The sequence below is a fragment of the Pecten maximus genome, chromosome 11 (genome assembly GCF_902652985.1).
Source record: "Pecten maximus chromosome 11, xPecMax1.1, whole genome shotgun sequence".
Lineage (NCBI taxonomy): Eukaryota > Metazoa > Mollusca > Bivalvia > Pectinida > Pectinidae > Pecten > Pecten maximus.
The window spans coordinates 5,635,264-5,658,556 of record NC_047025.1 but is presented as its reverse complement, the minus strand read 5'-3'; the positions used below and the strand labels follow the sequence as shown (position 1 = coordinate 5,658,556).

Here is a 23,293-nt window from a genome sequence, read left to right as displayed (position 1 = left end):
AGACTCCTAGGTTTCACCTGTCCTTGTGTCCGACTGTGATCTAGCTTTAACGACAAATACAAATTAAAACTCATGTCAATCATGTGTACTAGTTCTGACTTAGTTTCCCTCCAATCCTTGTTTGTGAGTCAACACTCTCAATCTTACCTAATTTCTTTCTTGTCCTTGTTTGTGAGCTTCAGGACCTTGTAGTGTGCAGGCATTCCGGCACGGTAAATAAAACAGCTACCAAAGTTACAGGTCTGGAAAGAAAAGTGGAGTCCGGGGGTGACACCAAGTCCTTCCAGGGCCACATGGTAGCTCGGACCATTAGACACCTGTCAAAAGATAAAAATATCCTAATTTACAGATTCCTCAAGGTGAAAGTGAAGGTCAACACTTCAAAGAACAAAGAAAAAAGCTTAGGTACAAATTGATGGGACAAAAAAGAAATGTCGTGTAAATCTAACTCACTTTGTTTCATGAAATATAAGACATTTTCTAAGGTATACAAAAATTAATGTTTGATGAAATATAAGACATTTTCTAAGATATACAAAAATTAATGTTCGATGAAATATAGGACATTTTCTAAGATATACAAAAATTAATGTTTGATTAAATATAGGACATTTTCTAAGATATAGAAAAATTAATGTTTGATGAAATATAAGACATTTTCTAAGGTATACAAAAATTAATGTTTGATGAAATATAAGACATTTTCTAAGATATACAAAAATTAATGGTTGATGAAATATAAGACATTTTCTAAGATATACAAAAATTAATGTTTGATGAAATATAAGACATTTTCACTACAGTAAGAGCTGTACCTACCCGCAGAGTGAGGGAGCAGTCCTTCAGTGTTGTTTTACACGGAGGACAGAAAAGAAGGGTACACTTCTGCTCTTCCCCGTGTGTGACTCCTCCGGACATCGGTGAAATTGACACCATGTCTCGCTTCTTGTTCCCAGTATTGAGTTCCCACTGGAAGTCGAAGTTAAATTTGCCCGAATTCATCACAAAGATGTTCCGGATCTGCTGTTCATTCACTTCAACCTGGAAATACAGATGAAAATGAAGATTACATTAAGCGTCAGTTTACACGTTTTTGATAAAATTGAAATATAATGTTTATGATTTTCTGAGATATTTTAATCTCAAAATTGACATGTAAATTTTGTATAAGTCTTCATAAAGAATGCTACCATTGTAAACACAAATTTGGTGACTGTCAGAAACAGATATAAATACATGCGTGGTTAGAGCTCCATGCCGAGTCAGCTGACCCAGTTCTTACCTCTCCGAACTTGATGATGTTGCGGGTGTCCTGGAAGAACTCCTGCTTGTTACCCTGCGAGTCCTCACAGGTGAGAGTACAGTTCATGGAGTAGCCTTCAGCCTTCACGTTTAAGGTGACCGGTAGCACCTTTTTCTTGATCCTACACACGATGTTAAAGTTGACTTCCTTGTCTGTGGTAGGAGTGAAGTATAAGTCCACGCCCAACCTGTATATATAATAAACACCAAAGATTAGTCTACACTAGTCTACCAACATTTTACAGCTATACCTATACAATCTTTTTTTCCCTTGAGAAATCCAGCATAACACTAAATAATTAATCAAATTAAATGTCAATTGCCATATCATTGTAGAAATACCATGATTTTCTTTCGATGTTTGTTAGGACTTTAAATGGTAGACAAAATGATCTGGACAATTTGAACAAATTTAAAATAAAATTTTTTTTTTTTTTTTTTTATTAAACTATAATTCAAATGTATACAATAAGTAAACTTGTAAGTAAGAATGGGATATTTTTGTTGTCTAACAAAAATGGCAGTGTAGTCACCGAAAAGTCACACATAAAAACTCCTATACTGATTGTGATATATATATAGGTAAGGCTATTCACATCTGATCGACAGACCAACAACAGAACCTGATGTTGTACCATATCTAATGATAACACAGGAAAGATGATGATGATGATGATCTACCTGGACTTCGCAGGAATGTTGCCAGACATCGGCTCCACACGAAGGTGGTCGGAGTATCCGGCCGAGTGACATGAATCCTCCTCAAAGCAGAAGTAGAACGGCTGGTCCTCTTGGTTGATCAGATACACCCGCTCGACGGCCTGGTGACCTGGAAATCAAGTTACATATTACTCACATCATTCTCTTCCTCTGGATTTGTTTGTTTGTTTGTTTTTGTTTAACGTCCTATTAACAGCCAGGGTCATTTAATGACATGCCAGGTTTTGGAGGTGGAGTAAAGCCGGAGTACCCGGAGAAAAACTACTGGTGTACGTACAGTCAGTACCTGGCAACTGCCCCACGTAGGCTTCTAACTCGCAACCCAGAGGTGGAGGGCTAGTGGTAAAGTGTCGAGACACCTTAACCACTCGGTCACCGCGGCCCCTCTCTTCCTCTGGAGCTACAGCCATTTCTAAGTAATTATGAATAGGCCTGATATGGTATTATGGCCATTTTAAATGACAGAGATTTATTGGCAAACATACTGCCTGCTAGGTTACAATAAATAATGTTTGGCTGTAAAGTTCTGTCAATTAAAATGACTAAATATCATATTGTATGCTAGTTCAATTACTGAATTTACATCCCTGCTCTTCTGATGGATTGTAACTTTTAAATTCAAATATCGAAATTATTCAATACGGACAGTGTGAGGGTTTAAAGAGCCATTTTTTCTTGGATTGTAAATGTTAAAGTTATTCATTATGACAGCATAAGGGTTTAGGTGGAAGAGCTATTTTGACAGTGAACTGTCATCATCCCCCATAATCAGGATGTCAGAATGGGTATGTGATGGATATACGGTGAATATCCTTTAAATCTCACTTTTTTCTTCCTTAAATCAATAGTTTGCCAATGGCATGTATATGTAAATAATCATTGTTCCCGTGAACATCTCAAGATAAATATTACGAAGAATTAGATGGTATTAGTTTAAAACTATTACAATGTTTAATTCAACAGAAGACAATTAATCCAATATCTAACAGTCAAACTTCATTAACTCAAACCCTGATAAACCCTGAACTCAAAGTAAAAATTAATTTCTAACAGCAAAAATATATACAAGATATGCTCAGATAACTCGATATCTCAATGATTTTAATGACCCAACTGTAACTTCGAGATAATGATATTCGACAGGGTTTTGTTTATTTGTTTAAATTATCAATTAATATAATCATACATTCCCACTACATACCTATTAGGAGCGCTTTAAAGTTCATGTGAGAACGATCCATGGAGATGTCTGGTTCACGCGCCTTTCCAACCAACAGGAACGGAACAGTGATGTCCTGCTCAGGGATATGGAACTTCCAAAAGGACTCCACAATGTCCACTTGATGTGAGATGTACTCGAAGGAAACCTGTTATAAAATTCATGAAATTAATACATGCAAGTACATTCAACCTGACACATATACAGGCTGTATTTCATTTTTTATCATTTAGTAAAAATGTTGGGTTTTTTTTTGTTTTGTTTTTTCAATTTTCAATTCAATTTTTTTTAATGGGGAAAAAATGCCATTTAAAAAAAAATAGAAAAATCAAAAAAAAAAAAAAAAATCAGTAACATAAATGATGAGTTACATATCAAAGGGTATATATTAAACTACTGATGAAGTACAGTACCTGAAACTTCTTCCCACTTTTGATGAGGCCTTTGGGTACAACACAGTTGAAGGATGCAGGCTTCTTTGGATCAGCATCATCCTCGCATGTCCACTCGAAGTTGTACGGTTGGTTGGTGGGGTTTACGATGGCAAAAGTTCTGAAAAATACATACAACCATCGTTAACTTGGTTATACAGATACTCATCGCTAACTTAATTATCAGTCAAACTTTGGTCTAAGTGCTGTGTACCTGTTTCCCATTTTGCCAAGCAGCTCATATCAATGACTTTTAAAGTCTTTAAGTTTCATACCTTACAATACAGGTAGAATATCACTAGTTTTTGACAACTTCAATTATCTTGAAATCAGGTCAAGGTAATATTGTTTCAAACATTTGAGAAATTGATCAGTGAACTTGAAATTTGCTAAACAACAGTCATTTAAACATCTACATGTACTAGTCTATATAGAGATATATAACTTTTGTGATTAAGAACAAAAACTAGAAAATGTCTGTAACTTGCCATTTGACACCAAGAAACCACAGCAGTTCCTGAGATTAGCTAGTTACATTGCATCAGGATGGGATGGGACGGGATGGGACGGGATGGGAGGGGATGGGACAGACTTGGGTAACACTAGCTATATGCCCCCCCCCCCCCCTTTCATGGCAGGGGGCATAAAAAATAATTCTCTTTATCAATCTAGCAAATTTTGCTGTTTTTAGGGGCTGAATGTCATAAAAGCAGGAAGGCAAATATATATATATATCAAGTTACAGAGTAAGTAATGTGACACAGGTGACTCGTCTATTAATTGTCTGACTTACTTGAGGTTCTTGACACCAACTCCGATACAGTTGAACTCTATGACTCGAGTATTGGGGTCCAGAGTGGAGCCTGCAGGAGCTCCCCTTGGCCCTCTCATCTCCGGATTACGCCTGGAGCTGGAAATATAGTCGGAGTCTTCCAGCTCAAAGTGGCAATATGGCATCAGACTCTTTCCTCTGAGGGCCACAACTGGCCCCTGTTGGGTCTTCTCTAGATTTGGGACACTGAAAAGTGTAAAAAATGAAAATTGAAAAAATTAATTGAAAAAAAACAACAAAAACAAACAAACAAACATGTATTTACATGATTATCAACTATTGTCTTAATTTGAAATGATAAATAATAATGAACCTAGATGATTTTCTAACTGAATAAACTATATTTTGTAATTGATCAGTCACTAACAGTTAAATTTCATCCTTATTTTAAAAATATCCTTCATCCAAGTTTGAATACTTGACAAGTTAAATTTCATCCTTATTTTAAAAATATCTTTCGTCCAAGTTTGAATACTTGACAAGTTAAATTTCATCCTTATTTTAAAAATATCTTTCGTCCAAGTTTGAATACTTGACAAGTTAAATTCCATCATTATTTTAAAAATATCCTTCATCCAAATTTGAATACTTACGAGCATATCAGTCTGGCCTCGTAATCATTCATATCTAACGGTGAGAATCGCACTTTGAAGCTAGCTTTTTTGCCAGCTTGTAAAGTTCCGAATTCTGGTTCTACGGTGAACGGGACATAACTGCTATCGGCCAGATCCATGCGTGACTCCGGTCGTTCTGCCTCAGACATGAAAGTGACAGCGCGCTGGAAGGTAGGCATGTTTTCCATAACTACTTGCCAACTATAGTCCATCTGCACAGTGCCTTTGTTGCTCAGAGTAAAACTGTAAGTAAACAAATAATTCATTTTATATTTCAAATGTTGAGTTTTAGCATAAACAACATAAACACATAATTCCTATAGCCATATCTTAGTTTAAATATTTCAGATCTTTAACTGATTTTTGTTGTAAATTTTTACAATGATCTGCTAATGGGGAAAATAATTGATTTCTGGATCTAGAAAATGTGTACGTGTGTCCAAACTCTAAATCACATGATAATTAGCATACAAACATTACGTCAGCCTTACGACTGTAAAAGCTGAGTGAATGGGTCTCCATGGCATAATTTTCCCCCGAGGATAAAATATAGAATAGTTTCAAGACTTACTCATACACCCTGGTCTGGAACATGAGAGTGTCTCGGAAGTTGACAGCCTCGATCTTGCACTTATATTTGCTGTAGTCACACAGTGCAGTAACCAGTAGGTCCACCTGGCGGGTAGAATCGGGAACCTCAGTAAACACTGGTTCTGCCTCCGTCTCTATCACCTTCTTTTTGGCTGGTCGGGATGACAGCGGTGCTTTGTTACCACTGAAACAACAACCCGAGTGTTTATAGAATGACCACAGTCCTTTGTTATAAACTATTTTTTATGTTTACATACAATGTACTTATACACACAAAATATTGTTATAAACCGAAACCACTGAGAATCAATTCAAATAACATTTCGTGGCGCAGAAGTAAAGATATTTGTGCCGAGAATGCTAAATCTTTTCTAGGTGAGTTACATTATATGGTGAAGTGTATTGTCTGCACTGTGGCCAGGAACAAGGAAAACTCTTGACTAGATACAAGGCTGATGATAATTTTTATTAGTTTCCAGAGGAGATTTACAAAATCGCCTCGGAAAATTTCAGTGCTCAGCAGTTAAGGCCAGGATCAGAGCAGTTACAACTGTACAACAGTGTAAAGACTTTTGAGTTGTGGCCAGGTGACTAGCAAAATGAAGATTTACATGCTGGGTATTGCTAAAGCAATACATGTGCCCTACTGGCCGCAGTAAAAATAGTAAGTGACCTTGACCTTGACCCCAAAACAACGAAACTCGAACTTGATCTGTAGTTACTGATACTGAAGTTACATAACAACTTTCACTAACATATCATGAAGCATGGCTGAGAAAAGTGCGGAAAACTGAGTGGATGGACTGACAGACAGTCCCCCAGGTTTCACTGGTAGGGGCTGATAATGAGATGATGATTAATTATTCTATGTGTAATTAGGACATTGTGTCCAGTGTAATACACACCCATCATTGACACTGGAAGGCTGCGGAGAAGTTGGTACATCTACCCATTTCACTGTCCTGATTCGATCGTCCCAGTCGGCCACTTTGTCCGGTTTCTCGAACGTGATCTTGTTGACCTTGCAGTTGACCTTTTCCTCAGTTAAAGTTTTCGGCTGGTCACTTTTGAACGTGACGGTCATATCTTTGGTTGTTTCTGGATGAAGGTGGCCCACATTTGGTGAGAATTTCAGCTGTGCATTCTCTGGCCATTGGAAGCGGTAAATGTCAGTTTTGGAATGGTTGGTCATAGCAAATGTGAGGGTACGAGGTTCTCCGATGGCACAATCACCGAACTTTATCAAGTTTGGCTTGGCAGCTGAAAAAAAGACATAAGAATGATCAATTAATATAAATCACTTGCTTAAGACCAAGTCCCTTGTGGTATGACTGGGCCCTGGGGTAGTCCCCTGTGGTATGACTGGCCCCTGGGGTAATCCCCTGGGGTAGTCCCCTGTGGTAGTCCCCTGTGGTATGACTGGCCCCTGGGGTAGTCCCCTGTGGTATGACTGGCCCCTGGGGTAATCCCCTGTTGTAGTCCCTTGTGGTATGACTTTCAGGGCCCTGGTGTTTTTTATATCGACCCAACAAGTCATTAGTAGGACAAGCAGTTTTCTAGGGGAAACATGGTAGCATGAATATGTTCCTTCTTCATGTCAAGCAACTTTATATAAAGTTAAAGAGTGGAGCTCTGAATCTATTTCATAGTTTGACTTACGGATTCAGTCAACAAGGGCTAGGACAAACCCCAGGACAATCATTATCGAATGAGTACCGTATTTATTCTAATAAACGCCCCCACCCTAATAAACGCCCCCCCACCCTTTTTTTGGAAAGAAAATTCCTCAATTCGAGAAAAAGAACTTACCGTGGCACATCCACGTGTGTCCAGAGGTAATTATTTAAAGGATATCCAACATAAAACTAACACAAACCACAAAACAAAGTTTCAGTAACTATATACACAGTACCACTATATCGTATCAACAAACGTTAATGTCCCGGGCTGTCATACGCGCCACTGACCTCGCTGTCATCATCACTTCCGGTGGATTCACTTTCACTTTCACCGAGTTCAACTGCACCTCCCATTAAATTTTCCAGTACATCCTCAGCTTCCTGGACGTCAATATTTTGGAATTTTACTGACCTTCCTCCTCCCTTACAGCGTTTTGATGTTTTAGAAATGTTTTTTAGTTTTTGTTTGTTTTGGCACCAGTCCCGCACTCGTTTCCGGTCAACCTTAAACACAGTAGCTGCCGCATGTTTTCCCTTTTGCTCGGCGTAGTTTACAACTTTCAGTTTGAAACTTACTTCATATAACTTCACTTCAAACCCGACATGATTGATAGCAGATATAATAAACTACAAGTGATGAGAGTAAACTGGATCGTGACCGGTTTATGACGCAATTTAACACACTCGACCCCGTGTTTCAAACAATGTATATGTTGTACGTAATGTACAACTACCGTAAGTATAAATAACAAAGTTTATGTTTCTTGCAATTTCATACACAAAATGTTTGTCACTTAGTTTTACAATGTTTTGGATACATATACACATGTTTCATGGCGTGAAATGGGTACATACAACATATCTCACAACTTACCGACTCTGAAATTTTGATCTCCATTAAACGCCCCCCCTTGGAAAAATTTCACGCCCCCGGGGCGTTTATTAGAATAAATACGGTATTTTCATTTCTTAACACCCAGAAAAATAATACATGAATAATTATCTGGTCATAGGACACAGACCATTTCTATACCACGACCAGGGACTTCTCCTGTACAGCTGGACAACCTACCTCCCACATCATCCTCTGCCATGTTGCCCTCCTCATTTTCGGGATCCACAGGTACGTCCACACTAGTAATGTTATCCAGAGTTATCTCCTCTTCGTAGCCCTCTCCAACCAGCTGGATGACAGAATCCTCGTACTGGTTATCTATCACAGTTAGTCGAATGTGAGCCTGAGATCTTTGTACAGCACCAGGTTTGAAGATCACATCAAAGGCCGCAGCCTCGCCTACATTCACGATCACAGAAGCTGTGTGAGGGCGCTTGGTGACTTCTGTAAATATGGAGAAAAAAAAAAATTTAAATAAAAATCTTATTACAGTAAATGTTATGTTATTTTCTTTAATAATCTACAACTGTCTTGTACATTGTGGTTATACATTGTGGTAAAAGAGAGGGGATCTGAACAATTTTCATTTTATCCGGGTCCAATAGATAAGTGGTGGGACAGGACAAATTAACTAGTTGCATGATAGTGTTCATCTTTTCATGCCCAGCATAAGCCAGGGTCTAAGTCTTCAAAAGAGGGCCGAAACAAAAATGGAAATTAATGTAGGTTTAAGGTAGGCACACCAATAATTATTTAAACAAGATGCAGGACTCCAGGGTGAATCGATCCTTAACTGGAAATCTTATTTCTGGAAACCCTTACACTGCATAGAAACCTGTGCTTGAAATCCAACTGGAAACCTGAGCTTTTGACTAATTCATTCTAGAATTTGTTCCGAAAACTTTTGCAGGAAACTTTGAAATATCATAATTATAATTTAAATTTGAATTATAATAACTAATTAGCTGAGAACTCGGACTCGGATATTTTGCAATTTTAATTAATAACTCAGGCCTGCAGGCCTTCGTTATTAATTAAATTGCAAAATATCCTCAGTCCTCGTTGTATATCCTGCAACAATACACGAATCATCGTTAATTATTTTTTAAACAAACCGATGATATTACCTCCAAAGTCATCCTCCATTACAGCCTGTGTAGAGCCCTTTGGTTTCAGTTTGAAGGCTTTGTCCGGGTCAATAAGGTCGATATCGACCTTACTTGGCAGAGTGCCATCATTGACCAGTATCAGTGGCATCACATCACTTCGTCCCAATAATATACGCTTAAACAGAACCAACGGGCTGTCCCCTCTTGTTCCTAACTGTAGGTTTCTGGATGCTGATGCGAGGCAAGTTGCCCTCACCAGAAATGTCAAAGGTCAAGGTACGACCTTTGGCTTGGTTGGACGGAACACCTTCAATGCTAGCCTCGAATGTCGCGGAGAATGTCTGCATGGATGGAGGTGTGAATGTAACTGTAGCATACACATGACTATGGTTTGGTATCAGAGCCTTCGCTGGCTCAATCTCAAACACGTCCAAGTGCTTTGTCATTCCCTTTACAAGGATTGGCTTGAGTGACATCACAACGTCACAAGGAACTTTGTTCACATTAGCGATCTTGAATCTGGCTGTTGCTTTGTGTCCCACGATCACATTGTTAAATACGAATTTCTTCTCGTCTTCTCCATACACTCCGCCTTCATTTTCCATTTGTAGCTGTGACGAAAATAAGTAGAGTTGTCATTTATCCCATATTCAAAAATAAACACATCTGCTACTGGTTGTGATGTGTATATCTAGTTATGATGGCTGTTTATCTTGTTGTCATGTGTGTATATCTGGTTGTCAAGTGTGTAAATCTGGTTGTCATGTGTGTATATCTGGTTGTCAAGTGCGTAAATCTGGTTGTCAAGTGTGTATATCTGGTTGTCAAATGGTATATCTAGTTGTCATGTGTGTATATCTAGTTGTCATGTGTGTATATCTAGTTGTCATGTATGTATACCTGGTTGTCAAGTGTGTATATCTAGTTGTCATGTGTGTATATCTAGTTGTCATGTGTGTATATCTGGTTGTCATGTGTGTATACCTGGTTGTCATGTGTGTATATCTGGTTGTCATGTGTGTATATCTAGTTGTCATGTGTGTATACCTGGTTGTCATGTGTGTATATCTAGTTGTCGTGTGTGTATATCTAGTTGTCATCAGTTTGTTTACCTGGTTGTTATGCTGCCAGACACTAAGGTTCTTGCAAACTCTATGTTCCTCAAAGATTGAGCCGATGTCGTCCACGTTGATGGATGGAATGCATGCCTCTGCGATGAGTTTGTAGGGAATACCGCCAGGATGGTCGTTAGGGTCTCGGTCAGAAATATCTATAGCCAGCTCCTACACAATTCAATGTAATTCATTAGTTTTCAAAAATTAATAATTCATATTTAAGAAAGTGTGTATTAAGAAAAGTCTAGAATACAGAGCTATCATCTTCTAAGTAGAACATATCTGATGAATACATACAGCATATAATTGGTACAGAAATGTCCAGGTACTAATTAACTAAGAGACTTTACTGTTAGGAGCCCAAAACACTTAACAGAGAAATCCAAATTACTTTTCAGAGCAGTTAAAATAGAACTAACGGTTATATGTTTTTGTACTGTTACTAGCAGAAAACATTTTTATTATTGCAGAGCTATCAATTTTCACTCTTGGGAGAAATTACCAAGCTTATAGTTTTTGTTGCAGCACAAAGCGAAGACTGCGACTTGAGGACATATTGTTACACCTACCTCCTCACAGCTGCCTGGTGTTTCTGCTATACATTCCACGTTTATCACCTGACTATTGTTACAGGATATCATACCGATGGCTGGTGAAACGACAAACATCTGTAGTGGCAGGCGTGACTGTGTTACCCCTTCTTGTCTGTAACCAATCACAGGACTTAGTATTAGAAATCTTCAACATGCAGTCGCCAACCAGTATCATTAATCTGATCGTTCTCAAGTTTTCTATTTTCTATCGGATTTCAACAGATTTTTATCCTGTATTTAATTAGGACACTTTACGATGAAGTACAACATTGATCATCACTCGTAGGCTAGGTAACATGGACATATCAGCTTCATTAAATGTTTTACAAGCTAGACCTAACAGATGTACAATATGTAATATCCTTTTTCTTAATGTTCCTGATTTAAATTCAACATGAGGGGCATGCCTATTGCTCATTTTTTCTTCATCAAGTTTCTGTGAACTGTAGAGTGAGTCAATTTTCATTAATATTTAAGTTTTCTGATATTTTATAGATATTTGTCATTAGACTCTCAATATTCTGCTTCTAATCATGAAGCCGTTATAATTTTAACTCCAGTACAGCATCATTCGCAGGACTATGATATTATAACAAAAAAGTATTTGCTATATTTAACGTCGAAGGTCTGGAAAGTGGAAACAAATAAGTTAACTTTTCATCGCTGGTTGAACTTCTTGGATGCGTGTGATTTTGATTTTAAATTATTAATCAAAGTTAATTCAGTAAAACTTAATTGAAAACAAAGCTTAACAGACTAGGATCAGAACGATCAATAAAAATAAAGACAATCATTTTATAATAAAACAATTATAGCCTTTTGATAAGGTAGATGCCATAGTTTTATTAACCTGAAAAAAATATTAACAGATTAAAAAAAAAAAAAAAAAAAATCAGCACAAGCATGAATTTTGGCAACTTGATAAATTTTAATCAGACTGAGTTGAAATATAACTTTATATACAGATAGTGTAAGATTAAATAACAGTAATATAAACATATTAGTAATGTATAACATAAATATAAAATATTAGTGAAACATATTTTCAGTGTAATATACAGTATATTTAACAAATAACGCATAAATGAACAAACGCCGATCTAAGGGAGGCAGTCCAGACTCCAACGTGTAACCATGGTGATGTGGATACACTACTACTGGTTTAGACTTTGAGGTCATGTACAAAAAATAATGTACGTGTTTTTCAGTGAAGATGACTGATGCTTTATTCGTAGATTCTACGTCGTCTTTTCAGACAACATATATATGTTACATGCTAAATATTTGTTATTACATTCAAGAAAATGTACACATTTTAAAATTTTAAAATTTTGCCAAATCTCAATAGTTTGCTCTTGACAAAAGAGAAAATTTAATTATCAATTTGAATATTGAGAGCAGGTCACAAACAATTAAGAACCAATCATATTTTGATTCACTTTGAATTATAGGGTCTTATACAAAATATCCCAAAGTCACCACCTACTGGACTGCTGCCTTAATTTGAACATCTAACATCTGGAGGGCAGAGTGAGAAGTTTAACACAAGTCTATATAATCCCACAGGAGAGTTTATGACCTGTCTGTTGGCCACTCAGTCTGAACCTTACAAGTCAGCCCCTCAGCCTGCCCTTTACAAGTCAGCCCCTCAACCTGCCCTTTACAAGTCAGCCCCTCAGCCTGCCCCTTACAAGTCAGCCCTTCAGCCTGCCCCTTACAAGTCAGCCCTTCAGCCTGCCCCATACAAGTCAGCCCTTCAGCCTGCCCCTTACAAGTCAGCCCCTCAGCCTGCCCCTTACAAGTCAGTCCCTCAGCCTGTCCCTTACAAGTCAGCCCCTCATCTTGTCCCTGACAAGTCAGCCCCTCATCTTGTCCCTGACAAGTCAGCCCCTCATCTTGTCCCTGACAAGTCAGCCCCTCATCTTGTCCCTGACAAGTCAGCCCCTCATCCTGTCCCTGACAAGTCAGCCCCTCATCTTGTCCCTGACAAGTCAGCCATCAGCCTGTCCCTGACAAGTCAGCCCCTCAGTCTGCCCCTCAGCCTGCCCCTGACAAGTCAGCCCCTCAGCCTGCCCCCACTTGAGACATTACCTGGTGCTGTTGTGTAAGCGTCTATTAACTACCACATTGTTCATGCGTGATACGCCGCTAGTGAGCTGGACCTGACTGTGAGTGGTGCTGTATTCACTGTCGTGTTCATTACATCAAAATAGATGTTAAAAGCTCTCAAAATTACATCAGAATATTACATTCTCAGAGGTCATTTAAACATTCATATAAACAAATAAACAAATTTAAGTAACAAAAATAATTAACTTATATATTTCAAATACCTATACATATATTTAAAAAAATTCATTAATGAGAAATCTTTTCTGATGAAATCTTGGTCGTTTTTAATCAATTCTAGTATGAAATCAATGTATTAGACAGAAAAGCTACCACCATCAATATAAGATTAATAAAGGCAGAATGTCAAGGTATTAAAAGTGTGCAGAAATACAAAAAAGAGTGCAGTTTCCTTCTCCAGCTAAATAAAATCTACACAAACTTAAAGGGACACAAACATACTGCTGAAATCACACATACGACACAAGATCATACAGGACTTAACTGGGGTCACATTGGGGTCACATTACACAGCTGGGGTCACACTAAACAGCTCAGGACACAGCTGGGGTCACACTGCACAGCTCAGGACACACTGGGGTCACACTACACAGCTCAGGACACACTAGGGTCACACTAAACAATTCAGGACACACTAAGGTCACACAACACAGCTCAGGACACAATAAGGTCACACAACACAGCTAAAGACAGTCACCTGGGTCACATAACGCAGCTCAGGACACACCGGGGTCACACTACAGAGCTCAGGACACACTTGGGTCACACTAAACAGCTCAGGACACACTGGGGTCACACTTAACAGCTCAGGACACACTGGGGTCACACTAGACAGCTCAGGACAAACTTGGGTCACACTAAACAACTCAGGACACAGCTGGGGTCACACTAAACAACTCAGGACACAGCTGGGGTCACACTAAACAGCTCAGGACACACTAAGGTCACACAACACAGCTCAGGACACAATAAGGTCACACAACACAGCTAAAGACAGTCACTTGGGTCACATAACACAGCTCAGGACACACCGGGGTCACACTACAGAGCTCAGGACACACTTGGGTCACACTAAACAGCTCAGGACACAGCTGGGGTCACACTAAACAGCTCAGGACACAGCTGGGGTCACACTAAACAGCTTAGGACACACTGGGGTCACACTAAACAGCTTAGGACACACTGGGGTAACACTAAACAGCTCAGGACACACTGGGGTCACACTAAACAGCTTAGGACACACTGGGGTCACACTAAACAGCTTAGGACACACTAGACTCACACTAAACAGCTCGGGACACACCGGGGTCACACTACACAGCTCAGGACACACTGGAGTCACACTAAACAGCTTAGGACACACTGGGATCACACTAAACAGCTCAGGACACACTGGAGTCACACTAAACAGCTCAGGACACACTTGGGTCACACTACAGAGCCAGGGTCACACTGGGGTCACATTACATAGCCAGGGTCACACTGGGGTCACATTACACAGCTCAGGACACACTACACAGCTCAGGACACACTTGGGTCACACTACACAGCTCAGGACACACTTGGGTCACACTACACAGCTCAGGACACACTTGGGTCACACTACACAGCTCAGGACACACTTGGGTCACACTACAGAGCCAGGGTCACACTGGGGTCACATTACAGAGCCAGGGTCACACTGGGGTCACATTACAGAGCCAGGGTCACACTGGGGTCACACTACAGAGCCAGGGTCACACTCGGGTCACACTACAGAGCCAGGGTCACACTACAGAGTCATGGTCTCACTTGGTTTATGTTTCACAGCTTGAGTCACACTGGGATCACACTACTTAGCCAAGGTCACACTGGGGTCACACTACACAGCTAGGGTCACACTACAGAGCAATGGTCTCATTGGTTTTATGTTTCACAGCTTGAGTCACACTACACAGCCAAGGTCACACTGGAGTCACACTACAGAGCCAAGGTCACACTGGGGTCACACTACAGAGCCAAGGTCACACTGGGGTCACACTACAGAGCCAAGGTCACACTGAGGTCACACTACACAGCCAAGGTCACACTACACAGCCAAGGTCACACTGGGGTCACACTACACAGCAGCCAACACATTACATTACACAGGTGTCCATGGTGTGTGCCAGTGGAGACAACACCAACACTGAGTGAGACACCTACCTCACGGAGTCAGCCTTCTTTGGTCTGGCCACTGACCGGCCGGAGCTAGAGCCGTCCCGTGACTTACTTCGCTTATTGTCCTTAATTGGGCTGATGGTGATAGAGGGTATATATCAGTCAGTGTTACGTAGTGTGTAGCAGACAAATATCATTTTTCAATTCCAGCGGGCAGATAGTTATACCAAAACCATGCTCAACAAATTTTTTTCAAAATTTTCTCTCAGATTTCAAGTAGTTATACCAAAACCATGCTCAAAAACTTTTTAAAAAATTTCATCGCCACCAAAATTAACAAAAATACAATAAATATCTGTCTGCACACATTCTACTGTAGAGTTTCACCAGATAGAAAGATAAAGAATGGCTGCCATTTTCAAAATAAATAGATATTTTAATTTGTATATATGAGAAAGGTATCATATATATGTTACAATCAGCACAAATTGCATTTTAGTATACTTTTTTTCGTCCACAAACAAACATTAGTTATTATCCGAGTTACTGTTAAATATTAACAGTTAATGTTCTATAAGACTGAGACCAATTGTTCAGTCATGAAACATTTTACTTAATTCTGCATGCTCATGAAATTTGTGCTGTTATAAACAAGCTGAAGCTGCAGTACACACTTACTAGGTGTATTTTTATATACACGGTCTATAATTAGTGATTACAGGTTGTGGCCAGATGGATTCCTCTACATAATTAATTCATGATATAATTAAATACATTTATTGAATTCAAAATTTTCTGAAAGAAATTATATTAATGACCTGACAAGCATAAAACCATGTTTGAAATAATGTATATATATATATATATACACACTGAAGGTTAATGCCAACACAGATTATACAAACAAGAGGTCCAAAGGGCCCGTATTGCTCACAGGATAAGCATACGCATTGCAAAAATGTAAGACCATGTTTGAAATATACATGAAGGTTGAAGCTGACACATATATATATATACACATGTATATATAAACAAGAGGTCCAAAGGGCCTGAATTGCTCACAGGATAAGGATAATCATTGCAAAATATAAGACCATGTTTGAAATGTACATGAAGGTTGAAGCTGACACAGATTATACATAAAAAAGGTCCAAAGGGCTCGTATTGCTCACAGGATAATTAGCAATCATTGCAAAATATTCTCCATCGATTGTAATATAAATTGCAAATTATTTCCAAGCGGCAGTGTCAAGGCTAGATGTATTCTCTTGGTAAGCTAGACTAGTTTTGCTGGATTGAGGACACACGACAGATGCTGCAGTTTGGCATTTAATGTAAAACAACCTAATGGTTGACATAAAGCAGATATGTAGGAATCCATCTTTCAGACAAGATATTGACCCTTTTACTCTTTTCTATCCTAAGCACCAAGATAGAGAAAATTGTATAAAGACATGATCAAATTAGTATTTAACCATGATAACAAGCATTTTCCTCATCAATTTCAATTCAGAATTTTGTAATCAATTAAAAAATTACTGAAAGTGACCAAATAAAATCTGAGCAATGAGAACAAAATTGAATATCTATTTTTTCAGACACTTTACGAAACTATTACAAACTGGTGCTAGTGTGCTGAGATAACCACAACCCAGAGACGAACATATTGTAGGAAGGGAAAAGGCCAATTAGTAGTTATTTAGTAATTAAAGTATGGAAACTTACGGGCGAGCGTGACGAGTCTGCGACTGCTGAGTTTCCTTGATCATCTTAACAATGGTGTACTTCATGTCGAACTCGCCTTTGTTCTGGATAACGAACTGTCGGGTTTTCTTGCTGTTGACAATCATTGAGCCGAAGTTGATGTCGTTCATCGGTAAGACGTTGTACTTATTAAAGCCGGCCTTTACGGTGACTTTGACAGGGATACTAGCGATGATTTCTCCTCCCTCAGCCACGTTCGGCTCGATAACCAGGCACTTTAGGATGGCCTGGTCTTTGATGTGGACTTCCTTCATGGACTTGAACAAGACCGTGACCTGGGTCGGTCGGTCCAGGGGACTCAAGCTGCCCTTCTGAGGTATAATAGTGAACAGCTTGGATGCGCTAGGATTGTCTGGATCACAGTCCTCCAGATCAAATCTGTAAAGTAGTAAAATTTATGTACTAGGTAAATCAACCAAAGGGACTTGATATCACGTGTATCTTACGATATATAATTAGCTTTGTATATTGTCATTATTAAGAAGTAAAATAAATTCAGTATCCGGATGATTTCAAATTAATTAAGTGACTAAAGTCTACATGTGAATTAACAATATGCCAAACAAATACTCACTGGTATTGTATTTCGTATTTGCCTCTGTTTTTCAGAGTGCATTGTTGTTTCTGTTCTTCTCCAACCCGTATTGTTCCGAAATCCAATCCACCATCAGCTCCTACACAAAAAATATATAAACACAGTCAATAGAGAGGTTCACAAAAATATACCCCAAAAAAGCTCTGGTGTGAAAATCATATGTAAGAAAGGCTCTTGACTTATCAAAAATATAGTGACCAGTTGCCATAGCAACCATAATTTTGAGATAAAGAAAGTGGCATGCACATCTACACTTGGTCCTCTATATTTGTGTGAAGTTTCATTGAAATCGGCCCATCGGTTTAGGAGGAGTTGTCCGGACAAACTTAAAGTTATGGTTCTTATCAGAAAACCTGTTTATAGTGACCAGTTGCCATAGCAACCATAATTTTGAGAAAAAGAAAGTGGCATGCACATCAACACATGATCATTAATATGTGTGTGAAGTTTCATTGGAATCGGCCTATTGTTTTAGGAGGAGTTGTCCGGACAAAATGTGTCTAAAGACAGACGGACGGACAACCTGATTCCAGTATACCCCCCTAACTTCGTTGCAGGGGTATACAAATTCTGATCTTACTAAAATATGACTACCTACCTTTGGGGAAGCTCATGTCCAGGGCGATGTCATAAGCCTCGGCTGTGACGGTGATGTTCTCTGTGCTAAACATGCCGAATATCTCGTCTACATCATAAATCTGAAACACAACAAGTCAGCGGTATTTCAAAAACTGGTGTTGAACATAAGCAGGTCAGCTAGAATGCTGAAACTGTGTATTGATTTAAAAGCTCAATAAGGAAGAAAAAATCATCCCCAGGGATGGGACATGTTGACATATGACTTTTTTAAATGATGAAATTTAAACATAATATTGGGTAGTTTTTATAGGAGTTATAGGGAAGCAGCATTGATGTGGATTAGTCCAGTGGTTTTTAAACGAACATTGATGTTCATTCATAATTTCTTATCACAATGCAGGGAAGGCAAAAATGTATTTAGTAGATCTACATCTGAACAACTTTTTCAAAAGCGTGACTTTCAAACTTTACAGAAGTTTTTATTTTTTTATAAATTTCAAAAAGATAACAGTCAAACAATTTATTCCAAGGCTGATTAAAAATCATTTGACATTGGTCGCATTTTGAAAGTGTGTCAATGTCATTCACATAATTACTGACCTCTAGTCGGATCATTTTGCGAGCACTTTGTACAGGCTTCATAGCTCGGAAGTAAAAATGCAGTGGATATTCAGACCGAGGCTCTACAATGCCATTGTCCGCAGCCACCGTGAAGTCATCCCCAAGGTTCTCCAACAGGCTGAGTTTCCATCTTACTGGCAGCATAGTGCTGTTCCTTAGGTAGATCGTCTTAGTGTCCTTCCTGTAAATTTGATATATCTCCACATTGTCATTTGACAAATAAAAACTTTCTAAAAACACTTTTATCAAAAATAACCAGATGATTTTATTCAATATTACAATAAAACTTGTTTATAATGAATTCCATCTGACAAGAGGAAGTAGTTTGGCATATCTAAAATTTGCCATAGGGTTTTGAAAATTATAAACAAAGTTGAGCGATATTCAGCAATTTTGACTTTTATCGTTACAGCAGTTTGTATCTAGCTTGTTAATCTTCTCAAGTCTAATGTGATCTATCAACAAAGATTAATTACGTCCATATTCCAACTCGTCAGTAAACTGTGTGTTCACATCACAGAGCAGCTCCCAAACAATACAAAATAGACAAGAAACTAGCTAAAATGCATATTTTAATTACAATAATATAAAATAGAATTAAAAGAAAATGTTTTGAAATTATGTTTTCTTCTTAAAGCTATCTATGTACCTGTGTAGAAGGACTTTCTCAAAGTGTAACGCCTTCTTGTCCAGTTCCAGCTCAGCTTTCACCCCGACACAGGTAACTTTGAAGACAACAGGTTCTGGATTCTCCCGGATACAGCAAACTATAGCGTCCTCGTAAACCTCTGGGGAGCGTGGGTACGCCCATATGGTGAGAGTCTGTGTGTCGCCGGGCTTCAGCGTCATGTTGGGCGGGTCGAGGAGGAATGTTTCGCCCTTACTGTCATGCTGGAAACAGAAGCTGATGTCGGCCTCTAACGGGGATGTGTTGTTTATTAATAGTTTCTCCATGTTTTCTGGGTACCGGCCCTCCTTGTACCTATAAAATACATAGCATTATAGTCATTAGTGATGGGAATCGGTTTCACTTCCAGAATTGATAATCGATACTCAAAAAGATTGACTATTAATTATAATCGGTTTTCTAAATTTAGAACAGAATTGTCCCTTTTGTAGAAAATTTTTGTACATCTAAGTACATTTATTACATATTTTACATAGCATTTGTTATCAATTTTTTTTAAACTGAACACAAACAGAGCATTTAATGATTTTTAACATTTTTTATTTTATATTTATATATAAGGTCAACTACTTCTTGGTTACAGAAATACATGAAGCCAAATATTTATAATTTCAGTTTCCTTTTTAATTGACTTTATACACCATTGATGATTGGTTTTACTTTTTTGTTTTGACTAATTTTCAATTATTTTGACTAATTTTCAATTATTTTGACTAATTTTCAATTATTTTGACTGATTTTTAATTATTTTCAATCTTTGACCAATTATTACAATGTAATAGTCACAGGATTATACTGAGTACCAGCCCTCCTAATAAACCTTCAATATACATTTTAATTTTACAGTTGCTGGTACATGTTGTTCAAACTTCTGTTAAAATTATAATTTTATGAATTATATAACCATAATTCATAATAAAATTAAGGTGTGTGATAATTGTTTTGATTCAGTTGATGATGTTTATGTGTGTAATAGATATCAGTTATTACCTTTCTCTAGATTTCATGATGAGCAGCGGACCAAACTCAAATGTATCTGACGACAGGATGTACTTCTTATGTACAATTTCATCGGATTTCTTACTCTTCTTACGGCTCGGGAACACAATTCTACAAATAACAAAAACAAAAATAAGCAACCTGGCACTCACATATGACACCACTGTTGTGGAATATGGGTAACATTCAAACATGTATTTCAATTTAATTTTTTTTTTTTTTTTTTTTACATCCATAATAAGTAGCAATTATGATGTCACCTTAAATTGAAAATTTCAGAAACAACCCTGGACATCCCTTTGCGCCCAAAAGTTGGGGGCATGAAAAAACAACCTTTTATCACGGACAACACGGCTGACGCTGTTGGAAAAATAACACCTATAGTCCCACATTGGTTAATCTTTGATTGTAATGAGATATAATGATATAATATCCTTACCTCGGTTCTCTACTGATGGAGGGGAAGGCACATATCCCACGGCAATACAGCTGGTAACGTCGACGAGTACCAACAATTTCAAAGTTGAGCGTCTGGTCAAATTGGCCAAGCTCCTCGGACTGGAAGCGCAGGCGTAGAATTACCTCCCCATTAGCTGGGACAATCCATCGGAAGATTGATAACCTAGTAAAAACACGAAGAATGCAGGAACAACATGGTTGTAACATTTACACAACAGTTTTTAATAAAGATTTTTTTAAATGAATTTTGCATTTTTTTTTTTTTTTTTAATTATGCATTTATTTCTTATCAAATCTTAGGAATGCAGTCATCCAATTTTCTTTTAAATTCCCTCTCATTCTCATTTCGAGAAGGTTTGTATGCTGAGTGTCATCGATGACGCAGAAGACGATTATCCTTCCAAAACACCTGGTGTTCCTGTACTTTGTCTTGGGTCTATATAAAAATGTTTTTTGATAGCATTTTGCCCTTGATTCATCGATTTTAAGTTGGAATTATGGTTTCAATATTATGACTGTATTCTCCGTTGTTTTTAAGCTTATCTCAATCTCCAGAAGAAGCTTCTTGAAATTTTATTCAATTTTATCCAATTTTTTCCAACGAAAGTAATTAATCCTTTTAAGTTTACCTCTCACCTGTTAAATTTTACCAAGCTTGGTTCAGGAACATTTGACAAGAAATAAATATTAAAGGTGATTATTCAAGGGAGTATTGAAATAGATGATTGTAATAGATCATTTGAACCTTCGTCTCGGTTGACCTACAAAGTATATCATCACAGATTACTGTGTTAAAATGGGTTTTAATGTCAGACTAATGAGGTTAAGAAGATATTTTTTTAGAGAAAATGCAACATGTCCTCACAGATGTAGAATTTTTATCCAACGGAAAAAATTAACAAATATAATCTCAGCTATCAAGATTAAAAAAAACCCAACATAATGTTATTGTTCATTTGGAATTGGCATTGAGTGAGGAAAAGTTGCATGTTTCTGCCATCACACAGGATATTAGTAGAGTTATAGTGCAAGTATAATGAAATGTCAGTAGGAAAAGTCAAAACTAGCAAGTTGTAAAAATAAAACATTCTGGCAGCGAAACTGAATAAAAAGCATGGTGAGATAAATTTCTGACTCCACTACCTGAGGTCAAATCAGCAAAATAGTTAGCTGAGACTGAAGACTCTGGCACAATTATGCTATCATGATTGCAGTCGAGCCAGATTCAACATTCTGGCCCCAGATATTATTAGGACTATTGTTTGTCTGAGTTCAATATCCAAATTTAAACATATAAATGATAATTCCAGTTTTTTTTGTGTGATATATATAAATCACACACTTGTACTGCAAAATTTTAACACTATAAAGATAGATAAAAAAAAAAAAAAAAAACACAAAAAATTTAAACGACTTATGAGAAAAATAAAGAACTAAATAAATAATAATCCCATTTTCTAAAATATTTGTGTGAAATAATGGAAAAGTGAAAATGGAATTATTTTTGTTTAATGTATTTTCCTCTCTGTGATATTTACGGTAAAGGGACCATTCGGAGTACTTGGAGCTCCAATTCTCTCCTGATGTTGTCGGAGTTTTCGCTTGTTTCTAGTCCTGTCAAATGCTGTTGCTGTAGCAACTTCAGGTTTCCTGATGTCACCGACCTTTGTGATGTCATCGACCTTTGCGATGTCACCGACCTTTGCGATGTCACCGATCTTTGTGATGTCACTGACTTTTGAGATGTCACCGATTTTTGTGACGTCAAAGATCTTTGTGATACCACAGACATGTTTTGTGATGTCACAGATCTTTGTGATGTAAGAGATGTCACTGATTTTTTTCTACTCTGATTGGTCGACTTGCAACGGAAATATCAATATCCTAATATATACGTATAATTTTTTACATCCAAAATGTACAAAAAAAGGTCCAAAAGACCCGTTTTGCTCACCTGTATGCTGTTGAATGATGATTTCCCTTTTCAAAAATAGGTCAACCTCAAAACGACTTCCTCTTGATAGCGAACAAGCTTACCGGTGGGTTTGGCCAATATAAAGTGGTTTACATTCTGGCTTTCTACATGAGTGGGTACAAATCCCAAAATCATGCTACCCATATTTTATCAAAATATAAAAAGCAAAAGTAAAGGTATTCAAATTCAAACAATTAAAATAAAAATAAAAATGAAATTGAAAAAAAAAAAAAAAAAAAAATTA

General features: G+C 37.8%; 1 protein-coding gene across 1 annotated transcript in view; it reads right to left on the bottom strand.

The window, feature by feature from the left end:
- Nucleotides 1-23,293, bottom strand: part of LOC117338137 (hydrocephalus-inducing protein-like) — a 77,013-nt gene that overhangs the window by 9,031 nt on the left and 44,689 nt on the right. Inside the window, 23 exon segments of the mRNA XM_033899351.1 lie at nucleotides 148-317; nucleotides 820-1,041; nucleotides 1,283-1,490; nucleotides 1,984-2,131; nucleotides 3,224-3,389; nucleotides 3,655-3,793; nucleotides 4,466-4,690; nucleotides 5,098-5,361; nucleotides 5,690-5,893; nucleotides 6,615-6,969; nucleotides 8,461-8,724; nucleotides 9,411-9,585; nucleotides 9,587-10,003; nucleotides 10,505-10,675; nucleotides 11,077-11,212; nucleotides 15,415-15,504; nucleotides 17,095-17,511; nucleotides 17,708-17,807; nucleotides 18,327-18,426; nucleotides 18,908-19,109; nucleotides 19,578-19,910; nucleotides 20,607-20,726; nucleotides 21,055-21,237. Coding sequence (XP_033755242.1) covers nucleotides 148-317; nucleotides 820-1,041; nucleotides 1,283-1,490; nucleotides 1,984-2,131; nucleotides 3,224-3,389; nucleotides 3,655-3,793; nucleotides 4,466-4,690; nucleotides 5,098-5,361; nucleotides 5,690-5,893; nucleotides 6,615-6,969; nucleotides 8,461-8,724; nucleotides 9,411-9,585; nucleotides 9,587-10,003; nucleotides 10,505-10,675; nucleotides 11,077-11,212; nucleotides 15,415-15,504; nucleotides 17,095-17,511; nucleotides 17,708-17,807; nucleotides 18,327-18,426; nucleotides 18,908-19,109; nucleotides 19,578-19,910; nucleotides 20,607-20,726; nucleotides 21,055-21,237 — 4,809 coding nt within the window.